The sequence below is a fragment of the Fukomys damarensis genome, unplaced genomic scaffold (assembly GCF_012274545.1).
Source record: "Fukomys damarensis isolate Sample0158 unplaced genomic scaffold, DMR_v1.0_HiC HiC_scaffold_39, whole genome shotgun sequence".
Classification (NCBI taxonomy): Eukaryota; Metazoa; Chordata; class Mammalia; order Rodentia; family Bathyergidae; genus Fukomys; species Fukomys damarensis.
The window spans coordinates 56,219,601-56,233,974 of NW_022900951.1; the positions used below are offsets into that span (position 1 = coordinate 56,219,601).

The window sequence follows — 14,374 nt, forward strand, 5'->3', positions numbered from 1 at the left end:
TTTTTAGAGACAGGGTCTCACTATGTAGTTGAGACTGACCTGGAACTCACTGTGTAGCCCAGGCTGGTCTCGAATTCACAGTGATCCTCCTGCCTCGGCCTCCCGAGTGCTGAGATTACAGGCATGTACCACTACGCCCAGCATTTTTAATGTTTTAATAATAGCATTGTAACAGGAGTTTAGATTCTGTTATTGCCTCCATTTTTAATGGGCTCATTTCTTATTCTTTTTCTGTAGGGCCTAAACACTCATTGACTCAGATCTCTCAATCTATGCTGGATCTCTGTGATGAGAAACTCAAAGAGGTAAGATATTTAGAATGAGAGAAAGGCAGTGGTATATAAAGGTGGGGGCAGTGGGGTTTAGGGAGTAGGGAATTGTACAGAAGAGTATATGAAGAGTATGTATGGGTGTGCTTAATCTTTACTAGGTGAAAGCTAGAAGGGACTTTAGAAATTATATAAGCTAATCCTTTTGTAGATGGGAAAGCTAGGTCCATAGAAGAAAATAACTTGCTCTAGACATCAAAACTATTAAAAAGTAAAAGTAGGATTGAGATCCAGAACCTATGTAACTTTAGAAAGGGCAAGGAAAGTGACTTCCCAGGAATTCATTGATAGCTAAAAGAGACTAGGCAATGTTTTAAATTTTTAAAAAATAATTTATATCCTATCTTTTTAACAAAAACAATTGTAGCACCTTAAAAGTTTACAGAAATATAATTTTTTTTTGTATTTTGAAATGGGGTCTTGTTATGCAGTCCAAGGCTGGCCTCAAACTTGTGGCAGTCCTCCTGCCTCAGCCTCCCAAAGTGCTGAGAGAGTGCACCACCACACCTGGGTAGAAATATGACTTCATAATACTGAAGTAGACATTTCACAAAAGAGAGTAACTAATTGGCTAGTAAACATGAAAAGATTCTCAACTTGATCATTGGAGAGATACATATTTGATCCACAATTAAATGTCACTGTGTACCCACTAGAAAGGCTAAAATTATTGATAAGACTAAATGTTGAAGTTGTAGAACAATGGAAGCATAAAATAAATTTTTCCTAGTACAGAGTCAGAAATGAATTTATTGGGATTAATTCCCTTATACAAAAGTCACTAGTCAGCCAGGCATGTTGGCACACACCTGTAAATCCAGCACTTGGGAGGCTGAGGCTAGAGGATTGTCAGGAGTTCAAAGCCTGCCTGAGTTACATAATTCAATGCCAGCCTGAACTCTACTTAGTGACACCTTGTCTCAAAAAAAAAAGTAATGTTCAGTGTTTTCAGTAGTTCTACAGAAAGCATCATAGTAAAGCCTAACTTGCTGAAGATTTTTTTTATTTTGGGAGCTAAGCTATTGGTACCAAGAGATAGGTATTTTTGTGCTATACAGGGATAGAATGTAGAATACCTGAGAAAGTTGTGAACACATTTCTTTGACTCTTTTATTTTTATTATTATTATTTTTTTGGTACTGGGGATTGAACTCGGCTCCTTGCGCTTGTGAGGCAGGCAGCGGAACCACTGAGCTAAATCCCCGGCCCCTACCCTTTTATTGTAATATCTATTTAGACTTTGTGTCTAGAAGTGAATAATAGATAATTCAGAAATAAACTTTTTAGGGCAAAAGTCATAGACAGCTAGCTAAACTTTAAATTATTCTTAGTTTTTGTATGGTGATTATACCTCAGGGAAACCTGTTATGGCTTTTTGTTGTTATTGTTGTTGTTTTGTTGTTATTGTTGTTGTTGTTGTTGTTTGTTATTGTTTATTTCAGAAAGAAGACAAATTGGCTCGCCTAGAGAAAGCTATCAACCCCTTGCTGGATGATGATGACCAAGTGGCATTTTCGTTCATTCTGGACAACATTGTCACCCAGAAAATGATGGCAGTTCCAGATGTAAGTTGTCTCTATGCTAAATATTGTGAGGGTAGTACGGGGAAGGGAAAGATTTATAGAGTATATATACATATATATGTTAGCGATTCTGAGCATTGGTATATGTCAATAGGAATGAATACCAATATGGAATTTTAAATATCAGCCTTTTTGCTGTATGAATACATTATCATTGAAATAGAAAGGAAAGAAATAGAAAAGGCCAGGATATTTTGGATAGAGTTCTTGCTTTCTGTTGTTGATATTCAGTATTTTGATGCTTCTGAATAGCCATTAAGAGAAAGGATGCCTTATAACAGAAAGCTCGTGGAGATGCTTGTATAAAAACACTTTGATAATTATCCAGTGTTTGTGGTCTTTTTTTCTTTTTCATTTGCAATTTTATGACAGGGCTTATCTCCATTGTGTTGATTCTATAGACATTTTGTTGTAATGATACTTCCCGGAAATTCAGAACTAATTTTCCTTTTGTACTACAGACATATGTTCTGTATGGGTCATGCTATAAAACTTCTGAATGGGCCTACTATTTTTTTGTGGTGGTGGGTACTGAACCTAGGAATGAGAAATTTAAATTTTGAATGTGGAGTTCTTACCCTATCAAGGAACCCTTAAAGGAATCCATGAACCCCTTAAATTATACAAAGCTTTGAATGATTATATGCTTTTCTGGAAGGAGTATCTATAGCTTTCCTCAGGAATATTTGTGACACAGCAGAGGTTGACGATGTTTGATGTAATGAATGGTTTTCACTTAATTTCCTGTGCTTTCTTTTTATTAGTCTTGGCCATTTCATCACCCAGTTAATAAGAAGTTTGTTCCAGATTATTATAAAGTGATTGTCAGTCCAATGGATTTAGAGACTATCCGTAAGGTGAGTAATTTGATCAAAAAATGTTTTTTAGGGCCAGGGATTTAGCTCAGTGGTTCCACCACCTGCCTTGCAAGTGCAAGGTCCTGAGTTCAATCGCTGGTACAAAAAAAAAGAAAGAAAAGAAAAATATTTTAGCCAGATAGGGTGGCACACACCTATAGTCCTAGCACTTGGGAGGCTAAGCCAAGAGGATCAGTGCAAGTTCAAGGCCAGCCTGGGCTACATAGTGAGTACAAGGTTAGCCTAAACTACATAGCAATATCCTTTCCCAAAAATAAACAAAAAAATTTTTAATCAGTTCTTTTTTATGTTTGTATCTACCTGATGCTTTTCATCATAGAATATCTCCAAGCACAAGTACCAGAGTCGGGAGAGCTTTCTAGATGATGTAAACCTTATTCTGACCAACAGTGTGAAGTACAACGGTGGGTATTCTTTTTTTTTCTCTCTCTATCCATTCTCCATGCAGCATTAGTTACCATTATTAAAATTTAAGCACATATGGATCAGGGATTTAGCTCAGCGGCACAATGCCTGCCTGGCAAGTGCGAGGTCCTGAGTGTGATCCCAGTACAAAAAAAAAATCACATAAAGCAGCCTTGAGCAGTGACAGCTAAATCAGTCAAGTGAGTTAGTCTGCTTTTGTCTTCAAAGCAGCACATACAGACAAATTGGTTGCTAAATGAGGAATTGGATATAGTACATACATTACAATATTCAGAACAAATAGCCAAAAGAAATTCCAATTGATGGCTTTGCTTTTATTTGCATAACTCTTCCATGCAGTACTGTAATGTATAACAGAACATAAAAATACAGTACTGTACTGTACAACAATCAGCAAAAATTACAGTACTGTATAAACAAGGTGTACTGTATAAAATGACATTGAGGCTTTATAAGATGTGCAAACTGTACAAAAGAAAAAGATGAGGGCTAGGGATTTAGCTCAGTGGTGCTTCCACCTGCCTCACAACTGGAAGGTCCTGAGTTCGATCCCTGGTACCAAAAAAGAAAAAGACGAGTTATAAGTCCAAGCAGTGTGCCTCAGTTAAAGTCTGAACAGTCATCAAACAGGTGGGTCGTTAAATGCATCATTAGTTTATGTTCTATAAAGTCTGCTGTTAAGCTTTTAATGAAGAAGTAGTCTATTCTTTTAAAATTCTGCAAAACACAGAAAAGAGAGGTGTGAATAAAAATCAAATGGATATTACTTTGGGCTTTGAGTCACCACTGCATTTTTCTAAGATATGAAAACTTACCTATGCCCCAGGCCCTTAGATGGAGCTAAGGGAAGTATATGGCTGTATATGCACCCTTGGTGGATAGTTTTGCTCAGTATGTGAATCGATTGAATAATATACACTAGGTTCTATGCTAGCTACTTAACCTACTGATAGGAAAGATGGTCACTGTCCTCAAGTAATTCACAGTTCATTTGATGGAGACAGTTAAAATGCAGCTTGACAAGGTCCGTAAGAGAAGGATGTGCAAAGCACACTAGAGATTAAGGAGTACTTTGACTTAAGGGTTAGGGAAGCCATAAACAAGCTAATTAACCTGGATGTGGTGGTGCACACCTGTAATCCCAGCATTTAGGAGGCTGAGGCAGGAGGATCACCATGAGTTTGACACTAGCCTGGGCTATACAGAATCTGTCTCAAAAAAACAAACAAACAAAAAAGAAATCATAAATGGACCAGTGAAGTTCAGTTTTTGTTTTTTGTGGGTTTTTGTTTTACAGTACTGGATATTGCACCCAGAAGTGTCCTACTAAAGAGCTACATGTGTAACCCTTTTTTATTTTGAGACAGGATGTTGCTAAGTGCCTCTGCTGGCTTTAAACTTGTAATGCATCTTGCCTCAGCCTCAAAGTAGCTGGAATTATAGATGTGTATGACTGAGCTTTACTGAAGTTTGTTTCTTTTTGTTTTTGTTTTGTTTTGTTTTTTGATGTTTTGAGACAGGGTCTTTACATGTAGTTCAGACTAACCTTGATTGAACTCATTATGTAGCCCAGGCTGGCCTTGAATTTTCAGTGATCCCCCTGCTTCTGCCTCCCGAGTGCTGAACTTACAGATGTGCACTACTACACTTGGCACAGAAGTTCAGTTTGTTGTTGTTGGTTTGTTTGTTTGTTTGTTTGGAGACAGGGTCTCACTACATAATTGTAGTTTTTCCTGTGAGCTCTTTCTTGATTCCTGGACCTCTACTTCTTTTTTTTTTTTTTTCCTCTCTCTCTTTGCTGAGTTGTTTTCTAAGTGTTGATTCCAGGTTTTGGAGATGCTATATTTTGCTGTAGGTCTCTACTCCACCATTTTTCAAACCTCCAAGTTAGTTTTGTTGAGGATCAGTGAGTTCCTTCAGTTCCAAAGGATCAGTGGTGTTTGCTAGGCAAAGAATGCGAAGGAGAAAATGTTCTAGATGAAAGAACATCAGTATGTAATGAGAAGTCTAAAATTGCATGATAGGGCCAGGGATTTAACTCAGTGGTTCCGCCGCCTGCCTCGCAAGGCACAAGGTCCCGAGTTGATTCCCAGTACCAAAAAGAAAAAAAATGCATAATGGCTTTAAAAAATAAGTGGTGTGGATGCAATTTAGTGCACATGTTATGTGTTAGAAGTAAACAGGAATCAAATTATACAGAGCCTTGTATGCAGTACTCAAGTTTTTACTGCTGTGTATGGTGGTACACACCTGTAATTCCAGCACCTGGGAGGCTGAGGCAAGGAGGAATGCCATGATTTTGAGCCCAGCCTGGGCTACATAGTGAGACCTTGTCTCAAAAGAATAAAAAGAAAAAAAAAACTTCAAAGTGTGTACTTTAAATAGGAAAACATTGAATGAATTAAGCAGGTAAGTAGCGGTCTTATGTAGCTCTTTAATCAAAACAGAAGAGGAAACTAAGGGCATTTGAAAGAATTGCTTACCAAAATGAGCTCTCAACAAAGAATCCACATGATTATGTGACTTTCTCCATAATATTTAACAGCCCAAATAGTGTGGCTGTTTGACAGATAGAAGAGACAGAATTGGAAGAAGGAGATGAAAGTTTGGACAGAAATGGCACATTCTGGGCAGAGATCAGAATGTTCAGTATCATGGAAGAATGAAAGAATGAGTCAAGTTCAGTGAACTAAACTTTTGTGGAACATATATAATTCATTAAATGAAGTAGTTGGAGATAAGTCTTCCATTTTTGTTCCTTCTTGGTTGGATTGAAAGGATCTGTCTCCCTTGTGCTCTTCATATTAGTCACTGGAAATTAGAGATTAGATGTGCTTTTGGCCAGTTAGCTATATTGTTTCAAGAAAATACCTAAAGCTAGCTAACTAGTTAGCATATACCTGTATTCCCAGCTACTTGGGAGGCTGAGACAGGCGGTTAGCACATTCAGGCCCAGGTGGGCAATTTAATGAGACCCTGTCTCAAAATAAAAAGGGCTAGAGATAACATGGCATGGTGGTACACATCTGTAATCCTCACACTCTGGGAGGCTGAAGCAGGAGGGATCACAAGTTCAAGCTCAGCTTGGGCAACTTAGCGAGACCCTGTCTCAGAATAAAAAGGGTTAGGGATGAAGCTTAGGTGTGAAGGCCCTGAGTTCAATCCCCAATACCAAAAGAGGGCGGGATTGGGGAATATGCTTTAGTAGTAGGATACCCGTACTGCAAAAAAGAACAAAACAACAATAAGGTATTTAAAGTTAATCGTTTAGAAATCTAGTAATAGAGATATTTGTGATCTTGCAGATTTCCTAAAAGAAAGAGTGTATATTTGTATAGCAAATATAATAAATATTACAGAAAGGCTGCTGTCCTAGTGATTACTGACTTAGGATATAGGGCAGATTTACAAAGAGCTTTGTAGAAAGCAGTAAGAAAAGCTCAGAAGATGCTTGTAGAATAACAAATAGAAAGCAGATAAATGAATCAAAGAAGAAAAATAGCTAAATGAATATGAGTATCCTGATGTATAAGTAATCAAAAATGCAAATTGAACAGCAATAGCATTTTTTTCACCTATTAGCTCATTTTTTTTCCATTATGGTTTTTGTTTTTGTTTTGGTACCAGGGATTGAACTCATGACTTTGCACTTGCGAGACGGGCACAGTGCCACTGAGCTAAATCCTTGGCCTTATTGTTTGTTTTGAGACAGGGTCTCACTATGTCGTTAAGGCTGGCCTTGAAATTCCTATGTTGTTGAGGCTGGCCTGCAACTCATGGTGATCTCCTGCCTCAGAAAGAACTTGAAAAAGAACGGTAGTAATCAGGAAAAGCCAGAATATTAAGTGATTGGAGTTATTTGCAGTAGTCCTGAAAGGGACACAATATTTCTTTTTGTTTATGCAGCGCTAGAGATTGAACCCAAGGTTTCATACATGCTATGCAGGTGCTCTAACACTAAGCTGCATAACCAGCCCCTCCACTTTGGTTAAAGAATGGCATACAGATAAATCCTTTCTGAATGACAAAACTCAATCTTTTGCCAGTTTCAACAAAACTATAAGAAACAGTTGGTGGAAGCCTTACTACTTAATGTTAAACCAATAGATAATGATAAAGCTAATCATGATGAGATCCCCTTTCCCAAAGATACAATAATAGGTATCTCCTCCAGTGTTCCAAAAAGTAAAACACAGATGGGCACAGTTGTGACACATACCTGTAATCCCATCTATTTGGGAAGCTGAGGCAGGAAGATCATAAATTTGAGCCCAATCTCAACAACTTAATGAGATCCTGTCTCAAAATAATTTTTTTAAAAAAAGGCCAGCCATGGTGGCACACACCTCTGATCCCAGCACTGGGAAGGCTGAGGCAGGAGGATTGCCGTGAGTTCAAAGCTAGCCTGGGCTACATAGTTCATGGGACAGCCTGAACTACAAAGGGAGACCCTGCCTCAAAAATCCAAAAAATAAATAAATAGATGAATAGTCCTGGGGATGTACTCAGCACTAAGGCCTTGGGTTCAATCTCCAAGAAGAGACAGACAGGAAAGAAAAGAAAAAAGAAATGAAATGAAACTGCAGTCTGCTAGGCTTGGTGGTATACACCTGAAATCCCAGCTACTTGGGGGAGGCTGAGGCAGAAGGATCGCAATTTGAGGCCAGTCTGTACAACTTGGCTATCCTGCCTCAAAAAAATAGAAAGGTCTGGAGTTGTAGCTCAGTGGTAGAGCACTGGCCTGACATGCATAAGGGCTGGGTTTGATTGCCAGTAATGCAAAAGGAAAAAAATAAACCTAAAAATTGCCTCCACTAAGAAACTACCTTTTGGGACAGGCATAGGTTAGGTAGAGCCTGAGAACTTGAAGTTTGTTTTAGGGTGCTTTAAACAATTTTAAAATTTAACTGTAATGCCATAAGCTGCCTTCCATTTATTTTGACATATCTTTTTCCCATGGCAATTTAGACAATCTTCAAGCCAATGTAAATATTTCATAAATATTTTTCCATTTGGGTATACACCTACACAGTACCTCACATCTTTAAGCAAGAAAAACATTGAAGAGTAAAGACCTGACATAAATAACTAGGTACAATAAGACTGCTCCAGCCGGGCGTGGTGGCGCACACCTGTAATCCCAGCACTCGGGAGGCTGAGGCAGGAGGATCCCTGTGAGACCAGCCTGGGAGACATAGTGAGTTCCAGGTCAGTCTCAACTACATAGTGAGACCCTGTCTCAAAAGACTGCTCCAAGTATTGATTTCTCTGAGGTAAGGACACCACACACCTGGTTCAATTAAGAAAACCTTCCTTAAAATTCAAGACACTTTTTTTTATTTTTGTTTTTTTTTGAGACGGTCTCACTATGTAGTTGAGACTGACCTAGAATTCACTATGTAGCCCAGGCTGGTCTCAAACGCATAGCGATCCTCCTGCCTAAGCCTCCCGAGTGCTGGGATTACAGGTGTGCACCACCATGCCCGGCTAAGACACTTTTTAATTTTGAAGCAGGGCCTAGACAGTGTTGGCAAACCTTTTAGAGCTTTCAATGATAACAAACAGCTGGCAGGGCACACAAGCTGTAAGTTCACCACCACTGGCCTTGAACGTCTTAATTGCTAATTAGGTGCTAAATGGCAGGGCTACATCCCCAGTTTATGCCGTGAATTCACAGAGAACAGGTTCCAGCATCTCAGGCTCCTTCCTGCTGGTTCTCACAAAGTGTGCTTCTCTGGGCAGGGCAGGCTGGTGCTTCAGTTAAACCCAAGTACATTTGTCTTTGGTTTCCTTTTTCTGATCATTTTCCTTGATTCATTTCAGGAAGCTATCTTAGTGTGCTTAATGTACTCAGTATGCACATTAATTCTCTTGGCAAGTATTTTGTCCTTAACTTGCTTGTTTACAACAGTGCCAACAGCGTGCTGGGTAACATAGTGGACTCTTCAAATTTTGCCATGGTAGCACTTGTGTGGCATTCCTTTTTGAACAACGTCCAGTCTCTTAGTGTCCACAATATCACCTTTTTTGTAGAATCGCATATATGTGGCCAAAGGAGCAGCCCCATGTTTTCTAAAAGGCCTGAAAACATATACCAGCTTCCTTGTTTCTTTTCCTTTGTGTTTGTCATGGCAGATTATTGGAAGATGGCAGTTCCAACTAAAAGGCAAGAGCTTGAAGTTTTAGAATGTTCGGTGGGATTCCATGATCTAGATCTAAAATAAAATTACAAAAAATAAAATAGAAAACATAAGAAGTTATTTTTGTTTTTGGTACTGAGGATTGAACCCAGAGCCTTCACACTGAGATACATTTTGTGGCACTCGGTCCTGGGTATTGGTCCCAGGCATTTGCAATGAGCTACATCCCCGGCCCTTTATTTTTTTGAGACACAGTTTGTTAAATTACCCAAGTTGGGCTCTAATCTGTGATCCTCCTGACTCAGCCTCCCAGGGTGCTGGTATTACAGATAGATAGATAGATAGATAGATAGATAGACAGACAGACAGACAGACATCCCCCACCCTTTTGAGTAACTCCCAACCCTGTGTGAAGTTTTTAGGATCCTTTGCCTTGCTTTGTAGTTTTACCCTATTCACATGCAGCTTAGTATTTAGCCAAAGTTTACTAAAGAGCTTCTACAGACCATGTCATTTTTGCATGGCACTCTCTCCTCTGTAGTTCTGCAGTTTCCAGCTGTCTTAGCCTCCTCACACTTCAGTATCTATGTCTACCTGGCTTGAGTTCAGCAGAAACCTGGTGTTTACCTTCTCTCTGGGACCACAGAATCTTGCATTTCTTTGTTGGTTAGTGTCTGAAAACAGTTGTTTCCTACCCCCTAACCCCCGTTTTCTGGCTGTGGTTGGAGGACTAATTCAGTAGCAATTGCTGTCATGTCCAGAAAGTCTTAATTTCATTTATAGTATTTTCCATCATACAGAAACTGTTTTTTGCAGTGCTGGGGATTGAACCCAGGGCCTTCACACAAAGCTACATTCACTGCCAACCCTTGCTTATTTTTGAGATAGGTCTTCCTAAGTTTCCCAGTCTGGGCTCAAATTTGAGATCCTCCTGCCTCAGCCTCAGAAATTTAATTTTTATGTGGTTGTTCTTAACAATCTTTTTATTATTGTCTTTGGCAGTTGTTTAAGACTTCACTACCTGCAAAATAGCCAACTATATTTTCTTCTAATACATGCTATAATATTATATTTTGGGCCGGGGATTTAGTTCAGTGGTTCCACCACCTGCCTTGCAAGCACAAGGGCCCGAGTTCAATCCCCGGTACCAAAAAAAAAAAAAAAAAGTAGTGATCAAACATGCTATAATATTTTAACTATTTAAATGTCTATTCATTTAAAAAATAGAATTAAAATATAAGGTAAACACTATTTTTCTTTCTCAAATATCCAAAGTATTCAAGTCCTATTTATGTAATATTCCTACCTTTCCTACTGAGAGTCTTGCATAATACACTTAATTGGCTGAGTATGGTGGTGCACACCTGTAATCCCAATACTTGGGAGGCTGAGACACGAGGATCGCTATGAGTTTGAGGGTAGCGCGCTGCATAGTGAGTTCAAGGCCAGCCAGCCTGAACTATATAGAACAACCCTGTCTCAAAAAAAAAAAAAGTGTAACACTAAATTGTTATTATTCTTGATCTTATTTGGGACTCTCTGCTTTATTGATTTGTCTAATCTAGTGCTGTTATCACCAAATAATATCACTGTTATTATCATTAAGGCCATATAATTTATATTTCTTAGCCATCTTACTCTAAATGCTAGGATCATTTTTGTTAGATTCTAACATGGTCTTTAAAATACAACTCTGAGAGTTTAATTTATGGGTTAATTTGCAGAGTACCTAGTGTAGAATATGCATTGTATTTTACCATCTAGGAACTTAATACTTATTTGCATTTTCTTTTATATCTTTTAATAAAGGCGTCTAGTTTTCTTCATAATAGTTTCTAGGCATCTTTTATTCCTTTATAATTTTTGTTGCTGTTGAACATTTTTCCTAGGTAATTTAAGTTTTGCAGCTATGTACTTGTGTTTGCTTTTCTAACTGGTAATTCTAAAGGTTTCAGTTTGAAGAATATGAATAGAAGGTTCATTATTATTCATGTTAATATAATGCTTGAAGTATTTCCATAATACAGTTCTAGTTTCTAAGTGTATTCTATGAGGCCTTTACTCTGACTTTGGCTACTAGTAAATACTAAGATTTTTTTCTGTCCATGATAACACTCCCAGCTCTGCTTTAGCCTCTTGGTATCATCTTTATCATCACAGCCAGACTTCTTATATATCTGGAAATAATACAAAATTAAAAGTTCAAGCCTCTATCACCCTTCCAGTCCTGTCTCCTATTCTTTCATTCCCAGAGATGAGTTTTGTCATATATCTTTAATACTTTCTTTTGTGCTTTTATAAAATGTTTTAAGAGTTACAGTTTAAAGATTTTTGTTTTATTAAAAACTATCATCTCAAAGCCGGGCGTGGTGGCACATACCTGTAATCCCAGCACTCAGGAGGCTGAGGCAGGAGGATCGCTGTGAGTTCAAGACCAACCTGGGCTACACAGTGAGTTCCAGGGCAGTCTCAACTACATAGTGAGACCCTGTCTCAAAAAACCAAAAACAAAACTATCATCTCAGGGCTGGATATTTAGCTCAGTGCTTTCACAGCCTGCCTCGCAAGCTCAAGGTCCCAAAAACAAACAAAACTATCATCTCATATACAATTGTTCTGTAATTTACTCTTTTTTTTTATGAGACAGGGTTCACTATGCAGTTCAGGCTGGCCTTGAACTCACAGCGATCCTCTTAGCCTGTTGAGTGCTGGGATTACAGGTGTGCATCACTAAGCCTGGCAGCTCTTTGTGTTGTTGAATATATCCTGACACTTTTAACTACTGAACTAATTATAGATTCAGGAAATTGCAGAAGAGCAGTACAAAGTGTCCTAGGTACCCTTCACTTAGCTTAATCCAGTGATAATATCTTGAGTAGCTGTAGTTCAATATCAAAACCAGGAAATTTATATTTGTATATTACTGTTAACTAGACGACATTAATTTAATTTGTGTAATCACCACCACAATCAAGATTTAGAAGTGCTGTATCACCACAGAAGAACTCACTGTGCTTTGTATTTGCACCCCCTACACATGCACCCACCACTGTCCTGTCCCACATGTGTGCTCTTCATCTCTAGCTTTTTGACGTTTGAGCTTGTTATGTAAGTGGAATAATATATGTAACTTTGATACTGACTTTTTTTGGTACTGGTGTTAATCCTGAAAACTATTCTTTATAACTTAATTCTGATTGTCTGTGTAATAACCCTTTAGGAACTAGGAAATTGGAATTCACTTTCGACTTAATCCCCCCACTGTAGCCCCAACACCTTTATTCCCACAGCAGCTGCTACTCAGCTCCAACACATTGGTGCTTGACCCTCTGTTACCACATCTTTTAATTTTTTAAATTTTGTTTTTGTGATACTGGGGATTGAACTCCTCATCATCTTCTCACTGGGTTATATCCCCAACTTTTTGAGACAGGGTCTCACTATGCAGTGAGACTGACCTGGAACTTCCTGTGTAGCCCAGGCTGGCCTCGAACTCAAAGCGATCCTCTTGTTCAGCCTCCTGAGTGCTGGGATTACAGGCCTGCACCACCACACCAGCAACTTTTTTTTTTTATCTTTTAATTTTTTGTTTTTTTGTTTTGAGATAGGGTCTCACTATGTATGTAGCTCAAGCTGGTCTTAAACTCACCTGTTCTCCTGCCTCAGTCTCCCAAGTGCTGGGATTATAGGTGTGCACCACCATACATGGCTTATCTTTTAATTTTTCACATCAGCCAGACATTTGGGTTTTTGTGTGAAATCTTCCACACAAATCTTGTCAAATAATAAATTTTTAGAAAGGCTTTTTATTGAGATATAATTTACATATGGAAAGTATAGACAGCTGCTATAGGTGTACAGCTTAATCCATTTTATAAACTGAACTACTTTTGTTTTGAGTTAGGGTCTAGCTGTATAGTTTTGGCTGGTCTTGAACTCACTGTGTAGCCCAGGCAGACCTCAAACTAATAATGGTGATCCTCCTGCCTCAGCCTCTGGAGAGCTGGGACATCTGATGTGTACCATCATGCCTAGATTGAACCACTTTATATGGCCCAAACAAGCTGGACTGACTTGCAAGCAAGTCAGGTTTGCAACTCGAAACTATAAGAGTATTTGGAGAATTTAAATAATTAAAAATTATAGGTAAATGTGTTTTAAGGAGGAGATGTATTAGTTGAATGCACTGTATGGGCCTCATTGGGGTTACAATTCAAAGAAATCAAATGTAAGGAACATTTATGGCTGGATGTGGCACACTTATAATCCCAGCACTCTGGTAGACTAAGGTAGGAGGATCACAAGATCAAGCCCAGCCTGGGTAATTTAGAGAATTAGTGAGACCCTATCTCAAAATAAAAAGGCTGGGATGCAACTCAGTGTAAAGGTCTTGGGTTTAATCTCAGTACTGCAAAAAAAAAAAAAAAGTATTTTAGATACGCTAACATTTGGTTTTTTAAATAGGGTTAATTTTGTTTATCAAATACACTGTTTGTTTATTTATTTTGGTACCAGGGATCAAACTCAGGACCTTGTGCTTGTGAGGCAAACACAGTACCACTGAGCTAAATCCCTGGCCCAGACTTTATTTTTTAAGAGTAATTTTAGGTTCGTGGCAAAATTGAATGGAAGATACAGATAGTCCTTTGCCCCACATACACACAGTCTCCTCTACTGTCAACACTGCGCCAGACTGGTGCACTTAGTTGTACCATTCAGTCAACCTACAGTGACATCATTTTCACCCAAAGCCCCCAGTTTACATAATGATTCATTCTGGTTTTCTGTTGTTTTTGGTATTGTTGGTGTTTTTAGAACCGAGAATTGAACTGGGGTCCTTGTGCTTTCGAGGCAGATGGCACCACTGAGCTAAATCCCTGGCCCCATTCTGTTTTTGACAGATGTATAATGACTTTTGTTTACCATGATAATACCATATATGATTATTTTTTTAAAGTATTCTTAGCAACATGTACTGAACAATTAATGTAGAAAGTGAGATGATGCTGGAATTTGCT

The 14,374-nt window shown here is 38.5% G+C and overlaps 1 protein-coding gene and 1 pseudogene across 8 annotated transcripts in view; one reads left to right on the forward strand and one right to left on the reverse strand.

Moving 5' to 3' along the window:
* Positions 1-14,374, forward strand: part of Taf1 (TATA-box binding protein associated factor 1) — a 108,411-nt gene that overhangs the window by 75,415 nt on the left and 18,622 nt on the right. For all 8 annotated transcript variants that reach the window (XM_010607950.3, XM_010607947.3, XM_010607944.3 and 5 more), the window contains exons 29-32: positions 238-305; positions 1,772-1,894; positions 2,677-2,769; positions 3,110-3,194. In XM_010607950.3, the coding sequence (XP_010606252.1) occupies positions 238-305; positions 1,772-1,894; positions 2,677-2,769; positions 3,110-3,194 (369 nt within the window). The remainder of the gene's footprint in view (positions 1-237; positions 306-1,771; positions 1,895-2,676; positions 2,770-3,109; positions 3,195-14,374) is intronic.
* On the reverse strand, positions 8,875-9,346 carry LOC104850860 (annotated as a pseudogene).